General features: G+C 62.1%; 1 protein-coding gene across 9 annotated transcripts in view; it reads left to right on the forward strand.

Moving 5' to 3' along the window:
- Positions 1-208: 208 nt before the first annotated feature.
- PPFIA4 (PPFI scaffold protein A4) overlaps positions 209-20,177 on the forward strand; it is a 47,125-nt gene continuing 27,156 nt past the window's right edge. For 8 of the 9 annotated variants that reach the window (XM_089311309.1, XM_089311311.1, XM_089311312.1 and 5 more), the window contains exons 1-9: positions 209-359; positions 12,081-12,703; positions 16,765-16,866; positions 17,030-17,194; positions 17,469-17,543; positions 17,756-17,845; positions 18,390-18,581; positions 18,792-18,938; positions 19,205-19,339. In XM_089311309.1, the coding sequence (XP_089167435.1) occupies positions 12,470-12,703; positions 16,765-16,866; positions 17,030-17,194; positions 17,469-17,543; positions 17,756-17,845; positions 18,390-18,581; positions 18,792-18,938; positions 19,205-19,339 (1,140 nt within the window). In that variant the 5' untranslated portion in view covers positions 209-359; positions 12,081-12,469. The remainder of the gene's footprint in view (positions 360-12,080; positions 12,704-16,764; positions 16,867-17,029; positions 17,195-17,468; positions 17,544-17,755; positions 17,846-18,389; positions 18,582-18,791; positions 18,939-19,204; positions 19,340-20,177) is intronic. The other variant, XM_089311310.1, reaches the window with a different exon arrangement.

The following is a 20,177-nucleotide window of genomic DNA, read 5'->3' on the forward strand; positions in this document are numbered from 1 at the left end:
AAACGGACGCGCCACTGGCAGGCCTAGGGACAGAGGGGGACCCGAGACTCCTGGAGCAGAGCCCACGCGGTACCCCGGCGGGACTCGAGGCCCAGCCAAGATGGCGCACGGCCTCAACGCGGCACCTTCGTCACGTGCCGGCCGGGAGCGCCCGGGGCGGGGGCGGGGCCCGGGAGAAGCCATGCCCCGCCCTGGGGGTGGGGCCGGCGGAGGGAGGGGCGGGGCCTGGGCCGGGCGCTAGGGCGGCGGAGGCTGCGGGTGCCTTGGGCGCCCGCTTGGCTCTAGGTCGTGTCGGTCTGCTCTGGTCGGGGGCGGCTCACCTCGCAGCCGAGCTGCCGGCCTTCGGGGACTGCAGACAGGTGAGCGCCCAGACCCAGGCGAGGGCGGCAGGATGCTCTTTTCCCACCTCCGGCCCCACTGCACAGTCTGGGGAGGGGGGGTGACTCTCTAGCGCACCCGGGACCACAGCCCCTCTTGGCGCCGGCTGCGGCGGCCTCGGCGGGCGTCGATGCTGCCCCCTCCTCCGCCCCTCGCCAGGCTTTGCGGTGCCCCGTGCCCTTGGGAATGCGGGTGGGGGGCGATGTCCGGCTTGCGCGGAGGGCGTAAGCGCGCGCTCGGCTCCCGCGGCTCCGGGGAGGGGGCTGAGCTAGCGACTCTCCCGGGGGCGGGGGGCGGGGGCCGGTGACTGCGCCCCCATTTCCCTGCCAGGGCCCGAGGAAAGGCGCTTCCCGTCTCGCGAGGGTCCTCTCTCTGGGCAGGCACCTCCGAAGGGTCGCAGCCTCGCGCTGGTCGCAGATCTGAATCCCTCCCGTGCGCCCCTTGCCCGGGGAGCCGGCGGTGTCGGGCGCGTCTCCGCAGTGTCGGACTCCGGGAGCACGGAGCGGCCAGCGCGAGGCCTGGTGGTGGTGGTGGGGGTGCACCAGGATGGGAGGGCTGGGACCGAGCTTGCGGCACCGAGAGGTGGCAGCGGGCGGCTGAGTTTCGTCCACGCAGGAGGGGTGTTTTCCAGTAGAGACCCTGAGGGTTCTGATGGGGGGTGGAGAGCGGGAGAGGCCGAGCCGGAGCCCTGGGAAGCGCGGGGTGGGTGGCCTTCCTTGAGAAGGAGGCGGGATCCAGGACAGAGTGCCACTAGGTGCTGATGTCACCTTTGAAGAGAGGTGTGGTGGTGCTCCTGGGGGGCAGGGAGGAGAGCAGTGCTTCCGCCCTTCTCTGGGCAGCGAGTGGTTATGGGAGGCCCCGCACGGCTCCCGCCCCCAGGAGCCAGGGTTCCAGAGCTGTTGGAACTGGTGCCTCTCACTTAGCTCCAGGACCCAGCAGGCATCTCTCGGGCACCATTCTAGGGAGGAGCCGGCCTTCTGAAGGCAATTTAGGGTCACGAAGCGGCAAAAGTTGCACAGGCAGGTGCTGTTGCTGACTGCACACACACACACGTGCACACACGCATGTGCACACACACACGTGCACGACTTTGTTCCGTTGCTGTTGGCTTAGGAAATGAAAGAACTGAACCAGGTTCGAACAGTGCCACCACCATTACCTGGCCAGGTAGCCCAGGGAAGAGGCCTTAGCAACCAGGACAGCTTGAGTCACTTCCCTTGGCCATTTTCTCAGGCTCTGGTCTTGAGGCCGGTGGAGGCTCCCTGGCATGAATGGCATCAGCATCAACAGTAGTGAGATGATGAGCAGCTCCACGGGCACATGACAGGGGCAAAGGGTGCTTTGACAGTGCACAGTGGGCGCCACCATCTCATGAATGGGGGAGGGGGCGTGGAAGGGAAGTCCCCAGTGGCGTGTGGGTGGGTGCTGCTGAGGGCCAGCAGGGCAGGGCAGGAGTGGGGCTCGGGGCGCCTCTGAGTTGGAAGAGTTGTCAGGGATTGCTGTGGTCCTTTCTGAGCAGGTCTGGCGTAGGGGTGGGGGTGGGGAGCCGGGCTGCGGTGGTCATGAGGCAGGGGGTGGTACTCAGGAGGCTCGGAGCTGGGTGCCAAGGGGGCTTTGCGACATGGGGAGTGGGCCAGGGTCTCCTCACCCCTGCCATACGATGCCCTAGGCTCTCGGCTCTGTTGTGTGGAGTTGGTAGATGGTTGGTGTGGACACACCGTGTGGTGGGGGGTTGTGTGAGTGTGTGTGCCCGTATGCGTGCAAGCATGCACGTGTGGGTGCACTGGAGAGGAGCGGGGAGCAGGGGGGCCGTGAAAGCTGCCTGGCAGTCTGAGTCCTAGGCAGGGAGTGGGGTCAGAGGGCTGGCAAGTGTGTATTGCAGCCACATGAAGCCACCATCTGTCCCCCTCTGGCCTGCTAGCTCACTGACCTATAATTAGCTCCGGAGGGCACACCGGGCTGGCTCGCAGGAGCCTGGCACTAAGGATCTCCGCCAGAGGGAAGCGGGCTCTGAGAGGCCGCTTCTAGGGGCCTGGCTGTGAGGGGCCGTGGGGGCAGGGCTGGTGGGGGACATAGCAGTAGGGGTCGGAGCTCTGAGAGCATTCGGGGGGTCGGGAAGGGCCTGGCCACTGGGAGCACCAAGTTGCTCCACCTGCAGAGAGGCCAGGGCGCTGCAGCCTCAGGGCCTTGCTCAGGGTCTGCACCCCCCCCCCCCAGTCAGCTCGAGCGGGGAGCAGTTGCCTGCTTTCTGTTGGGGTGGAGAGGCCTTGGCTGGGGCCACCTCCTTCTGAGAGAGCTGGAGGAGGGACTGCCACCCATTAACTCTACTGGTCTTGCTCCAAGTGGCGCTCAGCTGCGCCAGGCTGGATGTTTGGGCCCAGGCTACCGGCTATTGCTCTCTGGTGCTTGGGTGGGTATCTGTGTCTGGCTGCGTCGGATTCTTGGAAACCACTCAGTAAGTGCTTGTTGGATTGAAGCGAAGAGTTCTGTCTTCTGGTCCCTTGGGTGTGATGAGGCAGGGCCTCCTTGCAACTAGAAATACTTAACCCGGGGGCAGAGACGCCTCTGGGGACCCAGGAGTGCGCGTTACCGTCTCAGCCCCCCGGGGGAGTGAATTAGAGTCTGGGAGCACAGAGTGAAAAGCCTCAGACTCTCTGAAGCGTGGTGCTGGGTGCAGGCTTCTAACCGGTGGGCTCGTGTGTAGAGTATACAGTAGGTACTCTCTACTGGGGATGCAGTATTCAACGGTGCACTGTTACACAGCTGCTTAAAGAAGGGCGCGTGGGCACCATGTAGTGGAGTTGTTGGGGTCAGATGAAGCAGCTGGTGTGCATTTGGGGGCCTTTGTTGCGGCTGAATTCTTGCAGATCAAATGCATACCAGACGTGCCTTCAGCTAGGTGACTGTCCATCCGCTGGGGAGAGAGGTTTCCATCCAGCTGAAGGAAAAGGGTCCAGTGGCAGTCTTTCCTCCACTTGGTGGTGAGCTCCTGCGGGAGGCCGGTCTGGGCTGGCAGGGAGTCGTGGGAGGCTGGCCTGCACAGCCTCTGAGAGTCTGCCTTCCGGAGGCGTGGGTGGGCGCCCACTGAGAGGGTCCAGGCAGCTGCTTAGGACAGAGCTTGGCCTGGGCTGTTCCCTGAGGCCTGGCCGCTCTGGGAGACCCCTGCAGTGCACTTCCTCTGGGGGAGGGGCAAGTAGGGGATGGGCTGGGCCAGTTCCGAGACCTCAGCCTCAGCCTCAGCCTCAGCCGGCTTCGGGGTGTGACATTTTGGCTCTGTTGAGGATGGAGAACACGGAACAGTTTCCATCCTTTCACCGGCATCCCTACCCTCCCTTCTCTCCCTCTCACACAAGGTCAAGACCACACTGCACTCACACTCTCTCCTGGTTCACTCTCCAAATGCCCCCTGTGACTGGAACTGGGCTGGGCTGCAGCTCAGTAGGGAACCCAACTCCAGCCTCCCATGTGGACGCAGGAGCCCAATTACTTGAGCTGGCACTGCTGCCTCCCAGGGTCTGCATTGGCTGGAAGCTGGACCCAGGAGCCAGAGCCAGGAATTGAACCCAGACACCAGACACTCTGATGAGGGACACGGGTATCTTAACTGCTGGGCTGAACACCCATTCTCGTGTGCTTTCATGATGACATGTGTGCATGCACAAGGTTCATGGCCTCCCTGTGCTTTTTTTTTTTTTTTTTTTTTTTTTTTTTAAGATTTATTTATTTGAAAGGCTGAATTACAGAGAGGCAGAGGCGGAGAGAGAGGTCTTCTACCTGCTGGTTCACTCCCCAAATGGCCTCAGTGGTCAGAGCTGCGCTGATCCGAAGCCAGGAGCCAGGAGCTTCTTCTGGGTCTCCCACGTGGGTGCAGGGGCCTAAGGACTTGGGCCATCCTCCACTGCTTTCCCAGGCCACAGCAGAGAGCTGGATCAGAAGTGGAGCAGCCGGGACTCGATCTGGCGCCCATATGGGATGCCGGCACCGCAGGTGGTGGCTTTACCTGCTACACCACAGCGCTGGCCCCTCCCTGTGCTATTTGAACATAGGTGATTTCAGGACTCCCACACGCATGTGCTCGTGTGGCCACCCACGCCCACTGTCAGTGTGCATATGCTCACAGTACGTTCTCATGACTGCAGTCACGGGCAGTCAGCAGCCCTGACACATACGTGCACTCACTACCACACCCAGCCATGCACTCGCACAACTGTCCAAACCCACTCGTTCTCACATTCCCCCCCCCCCCCCCCCGTTTTTTAAGATTTATTTATTGGGACTGGCACTGTGGCGCTGTGGGTTAAAGCCCTGGCCTGAGCACCAGCATCCCATATGGGTGCCGGTTCTAGTCCCGGCTGCTTCACTTCTGATCCAGCTCTCTGCTGTGGCCTGGGATAGCAGTGGAGGATGGCGCAAGTCCTTGAGCCCCTGCACCTGCGTGGGAGACCTGGAAGAGACCTCTCTTTCTCTCTCTCTGCCTCTGTCTGTAACTCTGTCTTTTAAATAAATAAAAAATAATAATAAAAAAAAGACTTTACCAAGTTCCCTTTGCCTTGCCAGAATCTCCTACTCACTGATTGCAAATGCAGGCCCTACCCCAAGCCTAGTAAAAAAAAAAAAAAAAAAAGATTTACTTATTTATTTGAAAGGCATGGTGACAGAGAGTGAGGGAGAGACACACACAGAGAGAAATCTTGCATCTACTGATTCACTCCCCAAGTGGCTGCCACAGCTGGGACTGGACCAGGCTGAAGCCAGGAGCCCAGAACTCCATCTGGACCTGTGAGTGCTACTTTCCCATGTGGGCGGCAGGGACCCAGGTCCTTGGGCCATCTTCTGCTGTTTTCCCAGGGGCATTAGCAGGGAGCTGGGTTGGAAGCAGAGCAGCCAGGACTTGAAGCGGGCTCTGATCTGGGATGCTGGCGTCGCAAACAGAAGCTTCACCTGTTGTGCCACAGTGCTGGCCTCTGTCCTCCATTTTTGTAGCCACACTCTTACCCAGCCCATTCTTTCTCCCTCCCTCTCTCCCTCTCACCCACCCCCCATCATGACCACATGTTCTCCTGACCACACACTCACACACTATTGCATGAGTACACATGTCCTCTCCCTGTGCTACATTCCCTGTTTTTTTTTTTTTTAAGATTTATTTATTTATTGGAAAGTCAGAGTTACACAGAGAGAGAAGGAGAGGCAGAGAGAGAGAGAGAGAGAGAGAGAGAGAGAGAGGTCTTCCATCCACTGGTTCACTCCCCAGTTGGCCACAACGGCCGGAGCTGCACCGATCCGGAGCCAGGAGCCAGGAGCTTCTTCCAAGTCTCCCTCGCAGGTGCAGGGGCCCAAGGGCTCGATGTCTTGGTGGTGACTAGCTGACCTCTGGTGGACTCGAGGGCGTGGCCCTGGGTGCTGGCCCTCCCCAGGCACCGTGCTTGCAGCTGTGCTGCATCTCTGGGCAGGCGTCAGCGGGTTCTTTCTTTCTTCCTTTTTTTTTTTTAAACAGGCAGAGTGGACAGTGAGAGAGAGAGAGAGAGAGAGAGAGAGAGAAAGGTCTTCCTTTGCTGTTGGTTCACCCTCCAATGGCTGCCGCGGCCAGCGCGCTGTGGCTGGCGCACCGTGCTGATCCAATGGCAGGAGCCAGGTGCTTCCTCCTGGTCTCCCATGGGGTGCAGGGCCCAAGCACTTGGGCCATCCTCCACTGCACTCCCAGGCCACAGCAGAGGGCTGGCCTGGAAGAGGGGCAACCGGAACAGAATCCGGTGCCCCGACCAGGACTAGAACCCAGTGTGCCGGCGCCGCTAGGCGGAGGATTAGCCTAGTGAGCCGCAGCGCCGGCCCAGCAGGTTCTTTCTTGAGACGACTCTGCAACCAGGGACTTTCTAATCTTATTTTGAGACTCAACACCCCCCCCCTTTTTTTTTTAAAGCAAACAAAACCTTAATCAGATGCCCTGTCAAATGGGCAGATACAAGGTTGATGGGATTCAAGCTAAAGGGAGCTCGGAGCCCTTGGTGTATGTGGCAACCCGCACCCTCCCTCGCCCCGGGCTGCCCCAAGGCACCCTGTCCTAGAGCCCAGTGTGCGGCTCCTGCCTTAAAGAGGCCGCTGTGGGGCCGGCGCTGTGGTGCAGGGGCTGACGCCGCCACCTGCAGCGCTGGCTTCCCTTTTGGATGCTGGTTGTGTCCCAGCTGCTCCACTTCCCATCCAGCTCCCTGCTATGGCCTGGGAAAAGCAGTGGAAGATGGCCCGAGTGTTTGGGTCCCTGCCAGCCCCGTGGAAGACCCGGATGAAGCTCCCAGTTCCTGGCTTTGGCCATCTAGGCAGTGAAAAAGTGGATGGAAGATCTCTCTCTCTCTCTCTCTCTAGGTCTTTCAAATAAATAAATAAATAAATAAATACTTTTTTTTTAGGCGGCTGTGCGGGCCGCGATCTGGGCACTGCTGCTGCTAGTCTTTGAGGGCAGTCTCCTGGGTGGCGACAGGGAGGCTACCTAACAGCCAGGGGTGTCTGGGGCAGCCCGGGTGCCCCTGTGTCCAGGAGTGGTTGGTAGCAGTGCCTCCCTCACTCCCCGGAGGGTTCTGGCTTGGACAGTAAGTTGTGTGCTCTCCTGCGTGGAGGCTGTCTCTGGGGAAGGGGGAGCATGTCTAACTCCTGGGGAGCGGTCTCAGGCGAGGGCTCCCCAGACTTGGCCGGGAGCCTGTGGGATGACCAGACGCCTCCTCCCGTGTCTCCCGAGGGTGGCCGGGTGGCACCTGCTACTTCTCATTCATGTATGTTACGCCTCATGGCAACCTGCACTGAGGGTGGTGAGCTGCATCTCCTGGACTGAGGACCCCTGGAGTCACTGCTGCTCTTCTGGGGGTCCCAGGGAACTGGGTGCCTCTGAGGGGGGTTGTGGCCAGCAGCGAGCAGCCCGGAGCAGAGCCGTCCCGTCAGTTTCCCTGGGAGTGTCTTCCTGCAGCCGGAAGGGATTTGTAATTTTGCTGTTGTGTCCAGCGTGGGCCCTGCCTGGAGCCTAGGGTGCTGAGTGTGAAGCTTGGTGCCCCCGGTCTCAGCGCTTTGTGTGTGTAACTCTGCTCAGCCTCCTGTCGGCTGCCATCTCCCCATTGCACAGAGGGACAGCTGAGGCTCGGGGGATCACGTGAGCAGTCAGGGAGGAGCCAGTGTTCAGACCCATCCGCCTGCTCCACCCTCTGCCTTCAAGGCAGGGGTGGGGTGCGTCCTGCTCTCCAGAAGCATTCATTCCTTCCTGCCTGCCTCCCTCCTCTCCGCTCCCTCCCCTCCCTCCCCCTCTCTCCTCTCTCTTCCCCTCCCCTCCCCTCCTTCCTCTCCCCTCCCCTCTCCTCCCCTCCCCTCCTCTCTCTTCCCCTCCCTCCTCTTCCCTCCCTCCTCTCCCCTCCCCTCCCTTCCCCTCCTGTTCTCCCCTGTTCTCCCCTCCTCTCCCTCCCTTCCCTTCCCCTCCCTCCCCTCCTCCCTTTCCCCTTCTCTCCCACTCCCCCCTCCCCTCCCCCTCAGAGGCACCCAGTTCCCTGGGACCCCCAGAAGAGCAGCAGTGACTCCAGGGGTCCTCAGTCCAGGAGATGCAGCTCACGACCCTCAGTGCAGGTTGCCATGAGGCGTAACATACATGAATGAGAAGTAGCAGGTGCCACCCGGCCACCCTCGGGAGACACGGGAGGAGGCGTCTGGTCATCCCACAGGCTCCCGGCCAAGTCTGGGGAGCCCTCTGGGGAGCTTCTCCTTCCTCCCCTTTTCCCCCTTTCCTTTCTCTTTCTCTAAGATTTATTTATTTATTTATTTATTTGAAAGGCAGAGTTACAGAGAGGGGGAGAGAGAGACAGAGAGATCTTCCTTCTTCTGGTTTACTCCCCAAATGGCTCTCATGGGCGAGGCTGGGCCAGGCTGAAGCCGGGAGCCAGGAGCTCCATCCGGGTCTCCATATGGGTGACACGGACCCAAGCACTTGGGCCACCTTCTGCTGATTTCCCAGGCGTGGTGGCAGGGAGCTGGATCAGAAATGGAGCAGCTGGAATTCACACTGGAGCTCATAAGGGGTGTGACCCTCTGTGCCACAGACCTGGGCCCGGGAACCTTTAGTCTTTAGGGGTGACGTAAACGAGGCTGTTCCCAGTTTTCCCATCTTGGAGGCCCCTCTTCTGCAGTCGGTCAGGGATGGACCTTTTAGAAGCAGCTCGGTCACTTGCTCAGTCCCGTTTAGGATGGCACCCTGCGTGAGGGCACAGGCAGATGCTAGGTAGACGCAGTTCTCACCTGGAGGCTGCAGGGGAGGTAGAGTAAGGGGAGTACCAGCAAGCGAGGGCAGATAAAGGGCTGTGCTGTGTCAGCTGTCGGAGGCAATCAGAAAAGGCTGCCTGGAGGAAGAGGGGTTTGAGACGAGCATAGAAGGGTGATTTAAGTTCACGGGGTTGGCAGTGGCCAGGTGAGGTGCTGCGTGTATGTGAGCAGGGGTGGGCTCTGGGAGGAGAGGGTGAGTGAGGGCCAGGCTTCTCAGGGTGGTGAGGCGGACAGGGGAGGAGAGGGGAGGAGAGGTGGTGGCCTGGGGTCGTGGGCGGCAGCCCTAGCAAGGCAAGCCATGGCTGGGAAGGGTCTCTGTTTCTGCAGCGCCCACAGGAGTGCGGGGGTGTGGGGAGCGTAGGGGACTGCAGAGCCGGCCAGGGCTTGGGGACAGAGATGAGGGTGGGCGGTAGAGGGGGCCTTGGAGCCAGGTCACAGCAGGTGGGGAGGGACCACTTGGGGACAGCGCTAGCTGCTCTGCAGTGGAGGCGAGGTGGCGGGAGGCCCAGGCCATGGTACCCACCTGCTGGGGTTCTTGGAGGAGACAAAGGTGTCATTGTCACCTTCCCTGAGTTCCCTGCATTGCCATCCCCACCCGCCTTCGGGTCAAACCCACGGACTGCGTCCTTCCTGGTTCCATGACTGGGGATCCCAGGTCTCCTGGCTGTGATATGGCCAGGGTGACGTCCTCCTTGCAAGGAAGAGGCGCCAAGTTCTTGTCTGTTGCCCGTAGCACAGCGCCCAGCACACAGTAAACACACAGAAACCCCAGCGCTCTCGTGGGTGTGGCTGCTTTCCTGCAAGGCCACCTCAGGCTGTCCCCTTCCTCCACTCGGGTGGGCGTGCGACCTTGACCGTTCTCTGTGACCTTGCAGCTCTGCAGCCCGGGCTCCCTCCCAGGGTCTGCTCAGACTTGAGCGCCTCTGCTGGCAGCCTTGCCCTGGCCCCGGGGCTCCGCCCTGCTGACAGCCGTGCCTTGCTGAGCGCGCTCACAGCGGTGCCATCCGCTCCAGCCGGGGGGAGCCAGGCCCGAGTGCCAGACCCGAGTGCCTCTCCCTGCTGTTTGTTAGGAAGCCGTGGGGGGGAATTTTGGGAAACCAACGTCACCTCCCACTTTGCTTCCTTTGTGTCTGCAGAGCCCAGGGGCCGGTTTGTGCCACGCGCCCACTCTCGTGCCCTCTTGGGCTCTTGCACAGCCTGCCCACGCTGCTCCCCGGCAGAGCCCCTGCCGCCGCCTGCTCGGGGCTGGCAGCTTTCGCCTCTGAGTCAGGACCTGTGAGTGTTACTTAGAGACTGTGCAGGAGTTGAGGAGGTTCCTGTGAAGCTGGGATGATAATGACACTTTTTAAAGACAGCCAAAGAGCCGCGAGGAGCCAGGTGTCCCCACGAGGCGCCTGCACAGCTCCCTGCGGGCTCCTGGTGCTGTGCGGTGGGCGGGGGCAGGGGCGGGGCAGGCGGCCCCAGCGGTTGGTCTCAGGAGCCTCTGCCTGGCGTCCCTCTGTGGGCTCATCTTCCACCTGCTCCCTGTGCACCTGGCTTGGAGGGGCCTAGGACAGGGCTGGGGCTGCTGCAGCCAGCCTCTGTCTGCCAGAATGGGCAGCAGGATGTGGGCAGGTCACACTGACCCCAAAGCCAGCACCTCCCAGTGGCCAGCCCAGGTCCTGTTGGCCCTCCCAGGACCTTCTCCAGCCTCTTTCCCTTCGGGGCTTCCAAAGCCACCTGCAGGCCTGCCGCCTTTGCCAGCGCGGAGGTACTGGCATTCTCCAGCATCTCAGGCGCTTGCTACCGCTCAGAGCTCTGCTCAGCCACGATCTCATCCCTGTGGGGCCGGGGACACAGGGTTTCCAGCTCCTGCAGGGGCCTCAGGAGGCTGTGACGGGCCCGAGGTCATCCAGCCAGTCTGTGGCAGAGCTGTGACCAGCATGTCCCAAGGCCCAGCTCTGGGCTGCCTGCTTGTCCCGCACCGCTGGTGGCCTGGGCATCTGTTCGGCTGATGCCATTTTGGGTGGGGAGGCGAGGGCTGAGCTCCTGAACTCTGCAGGGCGCCCTTGCCAGCCTCGCCTCCCCTCCAGGCTTTCATTTCCCCTGTGTGTGTGTGGGTGCGTGGAGGCACTGGGAGGTGGTGTGGGCTCAGTGATTGATGCGCTTAGAGAGCTGTGATGGGGCCGTGTGGCCTCGGACCCCGGCCTGGAGCACAGTGGGGGGGGGGGAGAGGGCAGCTGGGAGCCCCTCCCCTCCAGCCCCAGCAGCTCAGGACCCTGCCCTCCATGGCCCGTGTCCGCCGTGGGGGAAGGGATCCCCTTGACCAGAGTTCGCATCCAGTTCCTGTGTCCCGGAGTGTGTGGCCATGTGTGTATCGTCCGAGGCCGCCCTTGTGCGTGAACTTGCACTCCCGGGCCCCCTGGCAACGGCTGCGGGTTGAGTTTCTGGATTTTTCGAGGGGACGCTCTGTCTCATCTGGTCCTCGGCACCCCCTTCCTGCCCTCCATTTCTGCCTCGATCCGCAGTGCCCTGCAGGGGCCAGGATGGGTCAGGACGAAGGGGCCTGGTCTCTGTTTCCTCTCTGAGTTCAGCCCTGGCACAGGTCGCAGGCTGTCCCGTGTCTGACCTCTGCCCTCTCGCTGGGTCCGGACGCCCTCCTGTGTGTCTGCCCCGGGAGGAGGAGGAACTACGTGTGGGATGTGTCAGGTGACTCCGAAGGTGGAGTCAGACGGAGGCCTGCAGATGGCAGGCAGAGAGGCTGGCAGCCAATGGCGGGAGAATGCCAGCCGCAGGCTGCCTTTCTTCTAACAGTGCCCTGTGCCCTGACCACTGGGCTTTCCTCCGTCCCTGGAGCCAGGCTGTGCGCATGCAGGCAGCGCCGGTGAATCCACGGAGGGAGCAGATCCCAGCCGCTAGAGGGAGGCCCTGCCCCCACGCACAGGGCGTAGGCCGAGCACGCAGAGGGGAGCCTGCCGCGTGCCGTGCGCCTCCTTGGCAGCTTGCACAGGCGGAGAATGACTGGATTATGGGCGCTGTCGCGGGTCAGGGCTCCAGGCCTGTCCCAGTGCCCTGTGGGTGCCTCTCCGAGGCCTGAGTGTGCTGTGCCAGCGATCAGGGCAGGAGCTGTTACCGTGGGAGTCCAGCCTCTGCGGGACTCACCCTGCTGCCCCTTTACACTGGCCTTGGCTTGAGTGTGGGGGCGGGGCGGACACCCCACTGCCTGCCCCCCCACCCCAGGTCTCCGGGCAGCCCATTCACTGCTGCCTCCCTGTCTATATTTGGTCTGTGGGCAGCCAGGCGGCTGGCAGTGTGCTTTCCGGGGCGCCTCCCCAGGGCCAGCACCCCACCGCTCTGGAAGGTTCCGGGTTCTGCCTCTGCCCCAGCCCCCCTCCCCGCCCAGCGGGTCCTCACAGCCGGTTCTTCCCCCGCAGGCCACAGCGCCCGCCCGGAGAAGCGATGGATGTCACCAGAGCCAGCTGGGACTCTGCCTGTGTCTGGCGCTCCGTGTAAGCACAGGACGGCCTTGCAGCCCGGCTGGCCCTGCCTGTCATGGCCACACGGTGGGGACCCAGGGCAACCAGGCCCAGCCCCCAGAGGCTAAGCCAGGCCTCCTGGCTGCGGTCCACAGGGGCGCCCCGGCTCCCAGGCCCCTCTCAGAGCCTCAGCGACTGATGCCATGGGAGAAGCCCCTGCCCAGCTGCCCGCTTGCCTGGCGCTGCCCGCTCCGAGACTCAGGCCCTGGGTCCTCCCAGAGGCGGCGTCGCCCCTGTGAGCCTCTCCCCGGGCCCCTGACGCTGAGAAGGCCCTGCCCACCCCCACTATGTGCGAGGTGATGCCCACAATCAACGAGGGGGACCCCCTGGGTCCCCCACACGGCGCCGATGCTGACGCCAACTTCGAGCAGCTGATGGTGAACATGCTGGACGAGCGAGAGAGGCTGCTGGAGTCCCTGCGGGAGAGCCAGGAGACCTTGGCCGCCACGCAGGGCCGGCTCCAAGATGCACTGCACGAGCGGGACCAGCTCCAGCGCCACCTTAACTCCGCCCTCCCCCAGGTAAGGCCTGAAAGTCTGCATCTCCCTGAGCAGGACCCTCGGCTCCTCTGCGTCGGTTTGCATATCAGCACTTGGAATTCCCAGGGCAGAAGTCTCGCTCATCGTCGTCCTTTTGCCTACATCCCCTCAGTCTGGAAGTGGCTTTCCCTGTAGGAACAGAGGGAATTCGGTGCAGAACCCAGCCGTAGTTGTCAGCTGCAGTGGCCCCAGGAAACCAGCAGGTGGCACCCTAGACTGGAAAGAACCCCCAGGCCTGCTTGCTCCCCAGTGGTTCCCTATTGGAGGTGGCGGTGGGGGTGTCAGACAGCAGAGATGGGGAGAGCCTCAGAGAGCGTGGGGTCCAGCATCCTTACTGCACAGACGAAAAAGGCAAGATATGGCACACAGGGAATTATGGGCAGAGCCGATCTCTGGAACCCCTTTGTTTTTGTTTTTATAGAGATTTATTTATTCATTTGGAAGAGTTACAGAGAGAGAAAGAGAGAAGGAGAGAGAGAGAGACAGAGAGAGAGACAGAGAGAAAGGAGTCTTCCATCTGTTGGTTCACTCCCCAAATAGCTGCAACAGCTGGGGCTGGGCCTGGCTGAAGCCAAGAGCAAGGAACTCTGTCCAGGTCGCCCACGTGGGTGCCGGGACCCACGCACTTGGGCATCTTCCACTGCTTTCCCAGGCCGTAGCAGAGAGCTGGATCGGAAGTGGAGCCTCAGGGACAGGAACCTGCGCCCATATGGGATGCCGGCACCGCAAGGGGTGGCTTACCCTGCTATGCCACAGCGCCGGCCCGCACCCCTTTCTCAAGCTCTGCCCCGGCACGGGCCCCCGCAGCCACCCCTTGCTGTGTGTTTTCTGTGTACTGAACGCTCTGAGTTATCTCACCAGTTTCTCAGCCTCATCCCGTGTCACAAGTTGGGGAGCTCAAGCTTGGGAGGGGCATTCACGGACTGCTTGCAGCCAGCCAGTTAGCAGGGGGCAGCGGGAAGAACTCGGGCTGACGCTCCAGCCACTCTGCCCCGAGTCCACTTCCCTACGCTGGCCCTGAGCCCTGGCTGCTTCCCGCCCAGACGGCGTCTGGCAAGATGGGGGAGCAGGAGCCTGGGGTGGGGGCCTTGGGCCAGCTGCCTGCTGGGTCCAGGAAGCCGTGAGCTCTGCGGAGGAGCCAGGCCCAGGGAGGGCTGGGATTCGTCTGTGAGCACAGGGCAGCTTGCACACAGCGGCTGTGTGAGCCTCCTGCCTCTGCATCTTCTCTGGCAGGAGGAGAGAGACGAGTGTTGAAAACCAGGCCCTGCGCTCAGCCTGGGCCTCCCTGGGCCCTTGTGGGGGAAGCTGGGGTTGGGGGAGGGGAGGAGCTGCTCAGCTCATGCTGCAGGTGTCCTGGCTCCGCAAGAGGAGCGAAGACCCAGAGCTGGGCCTGGGCTCCCGCCTGCTCGGAAGCCATGGCCGACCGCGTCGTGTGATGTTTTATCAGTGAAGGTACAAGGCCCTTGGGGCAGGCACGGTGGCGCAGGGGTTAAGCAGCGTGTATCCAAATGCCTGTTTGAGTCCTACCTGCTCCACTTCTGATCCAGCTTCCTGCTAATGCATCCTGGGGGTTAGCAGGTGATGGCCCAAGTACCTGGGCTCCTGCCACCCATGTTAAGACCTGGATGGAGTTTTGAGTCCCTGGCTTTGGCCTGGCCCACCCAGGCTGTTGGAGGGGGGACATGCGCTGAGTAAACCAGCAGATGGGAGATATCGCGCTCTCTCTCTCTCTCTCTCTCTCTCTCTCTCTCTCTTTCTGTATCACTCTGCCTTTCAAGCTGGTGAAAATAAATAAGCATTTAAAATAAAAAACAAATAGTGTGAGCCCTGGTGAGCAGCTGGGTGGGCAGGTGGCCCCTCCTACTCGTTGTGCACGAGGTCCCACGGCTACTGGCGCAGTGGCCATGTGGTCCAGGGCCTGCCCGACTTCCTGCGGGGGAGGCTTCACGGTGGGGGGGGCCATGGTTGGGCCTCTGTCATCACAGTGTCCCCGGCCCCCAGCACGGGACATCATGTGTGAGGGGCCAAGGGATGGCGCCCAAGCTGCTGCTGTTCACCGCTGCTCCACAGCTCCCCCAGACGAGCCTGCTTTCCTGCTGGGGCCGGGGGGCTGCTGAGTGCAGGGGCAGGGTTGGGGTCCAGGGCAACCGAAGGATACTGTGAGAGAGAAGAGTGGGTGCTTAGGACGTTGTCCTGTGGCTGTTGTCAGATGGGTGACAGCTAGGGAGCGAGGGGACGGGAGTCCAGGAGGGGAGGTGCACCAGACCCAGGTGTGGGGCTGGGAACGGGCCGGGGCATCCTGTCAGGGTACGTGTGTGTGTGTGAGTGTGACCGTGCGTATGCACGTGGATAACCTGAGGAGGGACGCAGCATAGAGCCCCATGCCATGGCCTTGAGCCATGCAGGAATGGGGTCAGAGGTCGCATGTTTCTCACGCTGTGGCATCTCTGGTCCCTCGTCCCTTCCCTCGCTTGTCTCCCAGTCTCCTTTTTTTTTTTTTTTTTAATTTTATTTATTTATTTGACAGGTAGAGTTACAGACAGTGAGAGAAAGGGAGGGAGAGACAGAGACGGAGAGAGAGGTCTTCCATCCACTGGGTCACTCTCCAAATGGCCGCAGCGGCTGGAGCTGCACTGATCCGAAGCCAGGAGCCAGGAGCTTCTTCCTGGTCTCCCAAATGGGTGCAGGGGCCCAAGCACTTGGGCCATCTTCCACTGCTTTCCCAGGCCATAGCAGAGAGCTGGACTGGAAGATGAGTAACCAGGACTAGAACTGGCGTGCATATGGGTTGCCGGTGCCGCAGGCGGAGGATTAACCTAGCGTGCCACGATGCCGGCCCCTCCCAGTCTCCTTTGCTGGCAGCGAGCAGAGGTTGCTTTGGGAATTGTTCCCTTGGTTGTGAGTCCTCGGTGTGTGAGGGCGGCTGCAGTGTCGGGTGGGCCATAGCCTCTGCCCAGTTGCTTGCAGGCCTTGGGCAGCCACGGAGGGTGGACCCCTCACCTGGAAGCTGTTCTAGAATGGGAGAATTTGTGGGGAAAAGGTTAGGATGGGCCTGGGATGGTGGGGCCAGCCTCTTACCCCTCTGCTCCTCCTGGGGCAGGTGGGGTGCAGTGGGCACCCCCCCCCCCCCCGCCGAGGAGAGACGAGATGCGTGGGTATTAGGTCAGGGCAAGGGTTTTGGCATCAGGGGTAGCCCTGGCCCGAGTGAGCAGGGCCTTCAGGAACCAGGGCTGAAGCTCGGGCGGAGCTGGGGCATCAGGCAGGGGCCTCCGCTCCGCCTGCTTTGTCAGCCGCCCGCAGCCTGCAGAACTTGGGGGACAGGTGGGAGAAACTTCTTGGGTGCCTACTCCGACACCATACTCAAAACTCCCTTCTCTTGCTCTGATACCCATCCGCTCCTGTCTGGACCTTGCTCCCCAAAACAGGGGGCAGATCTGCCCTCTGACTCTCTCTTTTCTAAAGATTTATTTGTATTTGTTTGCAAGCTCTTCCATGTGCTGGTTCACTCCCCAAATGGCCACAACAGTGGGCCCAGGGCCAGGCTGAAGCCAGGGGCCTGGAGCTCCGTTCGGGTCTCCAGCAGGGGCCCAAGCACTTGGGCCATCTTCTGCTCTTGTCCCAGACACATTAGCAGGGAGCTGGATCAGAAGTGGAGCAGCCGGGACTTGAACTGGTGCCCGTTTGGGGTGCCGGCGACACAGGTGGCGGCTTTCCCTGCTACCACAGGCCCCTCCATCACTTTCTAAAGCCGAGTGTCGCTGAGTTGCAGGAGAAAGGGAAGGGCCAGTGTGTGTAGGGGAAGGGACTCTCACTCTTGTGTCCACCTCGGCTCCCTCGTGTCCTGATGCATGCTTGGTCTGCACTCGGACTTCCCTGGGGAAGCACCTGCTGGCCACAGCTCTGCGGCCCTGCAGTGGGGGTGGAGCTTTGTGCCGGGGAGGGGTGGAGGTGAGGGACGAGGGAGAGGAGCCCTCCACAGCAGGTGGGCTGGACAGTGCCCAGGGGCTGCATCCCCAAGCCCTGAGGGACCTTGGGGTTTTCAGGAATTTGCCACCTTAACCCGGGAGCTGAGCATGTGTCGGGAGCAGCTTCTGGAGCGGGAGGAAGAGATTTCGGAGCTGAAAGCAGAGCGGAACAACACCAGGGTGAGTGGGCGTGGTCTGGAGTGTGTGTGTGTGTGTGTGCGCGTGCACGCACGCTCTTTTCCAGCGTGTCCTTGTGCGCACTCGGTGAGCAGGTGGGCCCCGTGTGCAGCCCCCAGGGCACGGGCTGCCAACTCTCCTCTGGCCCTCGCTTGCTCCCCGCCAGCTGCTTCTGGAACATCTGGAATGCCTGGTGTCCCGGCATGAGCGGTCCCTGCGGGTGACCGTGGTGAAGCGCCAGGCGCAGTCGCCTTCGGGCGTGTCCAGCGAGGTGGAGGTGCTGAAGGCCCTCAAGTCGCTGTTTGAGCACCACAAGGCCCTGGATGAGAAGGTACTGTCTCCACGACATTCCCCTGCCCGCCTGGCCTCCCCTCCCTCCCTCAGGTGTCTGCTTGTAGCGTTTGGGGAAACCTCTGGCTTCAGAGCCCACTCTGTCCCACCGGTGACCCAAGTTCAAGGTCCTCTGTTGGGTTCCCTATGGAAATTTGTCTTTGGGAGGCCTCTCACTTTCCTCCCTGGCTGACAGCAGCAGACCAGGCCCCACCCCTCCACCCTGCGTGCAGAGGGGTCCCCTCCCTTCTTCTATCTCGCCTTCCCTTGGGCAGGTGCGGGAGCGGCTCCGGGCAGCCCTGGAGCGAGTGACGACCTTGGAAGAGCAGCTGGCAGGAGCCCACCAGCAGGTAAACTGCCTGGGCCCCTTGGTCAGCGCCCTGCAGCTCTTGGACGCCCAGACTGCTTCAGTTCTGGGCTCTGCGCCTCCCTGGGCTTCTCCCTGCTGTGGCTGAGGGCTGTAAGCCCAGGCTAGACCGGCACCTCTTTCTGGGAGGTGGGGCCGCAGAAGAGTCTGGAACGTGTGGGAGGGTCTCGCCTCCAGGACTCATGTGCCCTACAGGTGTCCGCCCTGCAGCAGGGGGCAGGGGTCCGGGATGGAGCTGCAGAAGAGGAGGGGATGGCAGACATGGGGCCGAAGCGCCTGTGGAAGGTGGGTGCCGGGAGCTGCCCGTACCCCCCAGGAATACGGAGTGGAGGCCCTGCCCTGCCTCAGTTCAGCAGAGTAACTGCTTGAATTCAACTTGAGGCTTTCTCCACTATTCCCACTTCTTCTTTCTCCCTCCCATTTCACCTGCAAAGAGAGTTTTGTTTTGGTGCCCAGCGTACCGCTAGGCATGCCATGCGCTTGTCCGCCTCTGCTCTGCGGCGCCCTTAGCTCAGGGGTCAGCAGCAGGCAGGATTCCTTCTTTGTCCCCCCACCCCCAGCCCCCAGGCCCCTGTCTGGGTTACGAGAGGTAACTGAGACAGCAGGCAAGGCCAGAAAGTGCTGATCTGCGGGATTCAGGGGAGAGCGAGGGTGTTTGCTCATTGCGGTGTGTGTGGAGGGGGGAGTTCCTGGGCCCCCAGGGGAAGGAAGGTGAACTTGGAGGTGTGCTGTGATGTCTGGGGGGGCAGAGCTCTGATCTGCTCCGGGGTGGGGCAGGGGAGTGAGTGACCCTGGCTCCCTGGAGACTGATGGCTCACTGTCCCCCGAGGATGGCGTGGGCCGGGTGGAGGAGCTGCAGGAGCTCCTGGAGAAGCAGAACTTTGAGCTGAGCCAGGCCCGGGAGCGACTGGTCACCCTGACCGCAACCGTGGCTGAACTTGAGGAGGACCTGGGCACAGCCCGCCGGGACCTCATCAAGTCGGAGGAGCTGAGCGGCAAGCACCAGCGGGACCTGCGGGAGGTGCGCGTGGGCACAGGCATTGGCGCTCAGGACGGTGTGGGCGGAGGGCGGGGCAGGGCCGGGGCAGCTAAGACCCAATGCCTGGTGGTCCGGCGCGGGGAGGAGGGACGAGGGGGGGATCATGCTGGCCGGTGTTGGGGGCAGATGCATAGAGGGGGAGGTAGGGGAGGGGCTGGTGACCTCCCCTCTTGTCCCCTGTGCTGCCCCCAGGCTCTGGCCCAGAAAGAGGACATGGAGGAGCGAATCACCACGCTGGAGAAGCGCTACCTGGCTGCTCAGCGGGAGGCCACGTCCATCCACGACCTCAACGACAAACTGGAGAACGAGCTGGCCAACAAGGAGTCCTTGCACCGCCAGGTAAGGCCTCCCCCTGGGGTGCGGTGGGCATCCTGCCTGACCCTCGAGGTCCCAATGTCACTTGGGGGCCCAGGAGCCCCTGGGGTCCTGCAGGTCAACTTGGGGCAGGGGAAGTCAGGCATCTTGGACAGCCGAGGACCCAGATGGTCCCTTGCTGCTTCTGACCCGTCACCTGCTCTCTGCTGAGGCCGGGGGGCATTGTGCTCCATTCTGAGTCACGTCTCCACCCCTCCCCGTCCCTGCCCGCCCCCCCCCCCCCCCCCCAGTGTGAGGAGAAGGCCCGGCACCTGCAGGAGCTGCTGGAGGTGGCGGAGCAGAGGCTGCAGCAGACGATGCGCAAGGCGGAGACGCTGCCGGAGGTGGAGGCTGAGCTGGCCCAGAGGGTTGCAGCCCTCACCAAGGCAAGTGGGCCCGAGGCTGGGCCCTGCCCTGTCCCCGCGTCCTGGACGCTGCTGGAGCCACACGGGCAGTGGGGGAGGGAGAGGGAGGCGCACTGGGCCGGGAGCCAGACACCCGCACTGCGCGACTGCCTGTCTGGCAGTGGGAAGAGTACTCCTACCCCTGTCCCTCCATGGGGGTGTGACCCGCCCCTAAGGAGGGGCGATGCCGGCGGAAGTCCTCATGTTGTCTTCTCACCGTGTGGCTCCTTCCTCCTTTTGTTTGGGGCTGGCGTGGGCAGATGAGGACTTTACTCTCTGGGAAGGTGAACCAGAGAGGAGGTGTGGGCCACATCTCTACGTCCCCTGGGCTGCAGGCGAGCACGTTTATTTGTAAAACCAATTTGAAGCACTGTAGATCTAGGGTTAACGTTTCAGTAATTCCTGAAAAGCGCACAGGCCGTCAACACAGGAAGCTGTCGGAGAGTAGGGTACACCGTGCGCTTGGACACGGGCGTGTCCATCAGAAGAACTTGGGAGTGTTTGCAGCAGGTTGGGGCCTCCGGGGTCCTGATGCAGGGTCACCATAGCTACCCTGAGCCATGCAGAGGACTCCTAACTCCTAACTCCTAACTCCAGTGGTTAGTAAGCACCGGGCCCTGGGGGCTGTGCAGGACTGAGGCTGGCCCATGTGCCCGTGTGGTAGCCTAGGTGCTCTGGGGCCCGTGGCCTGGCTGTCCCCCCAGGAGACACTGAGTGGCTCCGTGGCCGGGGAAAAGTCACCCCCTCACTAAACTAAACTGAATGTCCTTTTCTCAGGGATGCTGATGTTGGACTTGGTGGTCGCTAAGGGCTTTGCAGC

The sequence above is a fragment of the Oryctolagus cuniculus genome, chromosome 13 (genome assembly GCF_051225735.1).
Source record: "Oryctolagus cuniculus isolate XC-2025 breed Fujian yellow rabbit chromosome 13, ASM5122573v1, whole genome shotgun sequence".
Lineage (NCBI taxonomy): Eukaryota > Metazoa > Chordata > Mammalia > Lagomorpha > Leporidae > Oryctolagus > Oryctolagus cuniculus.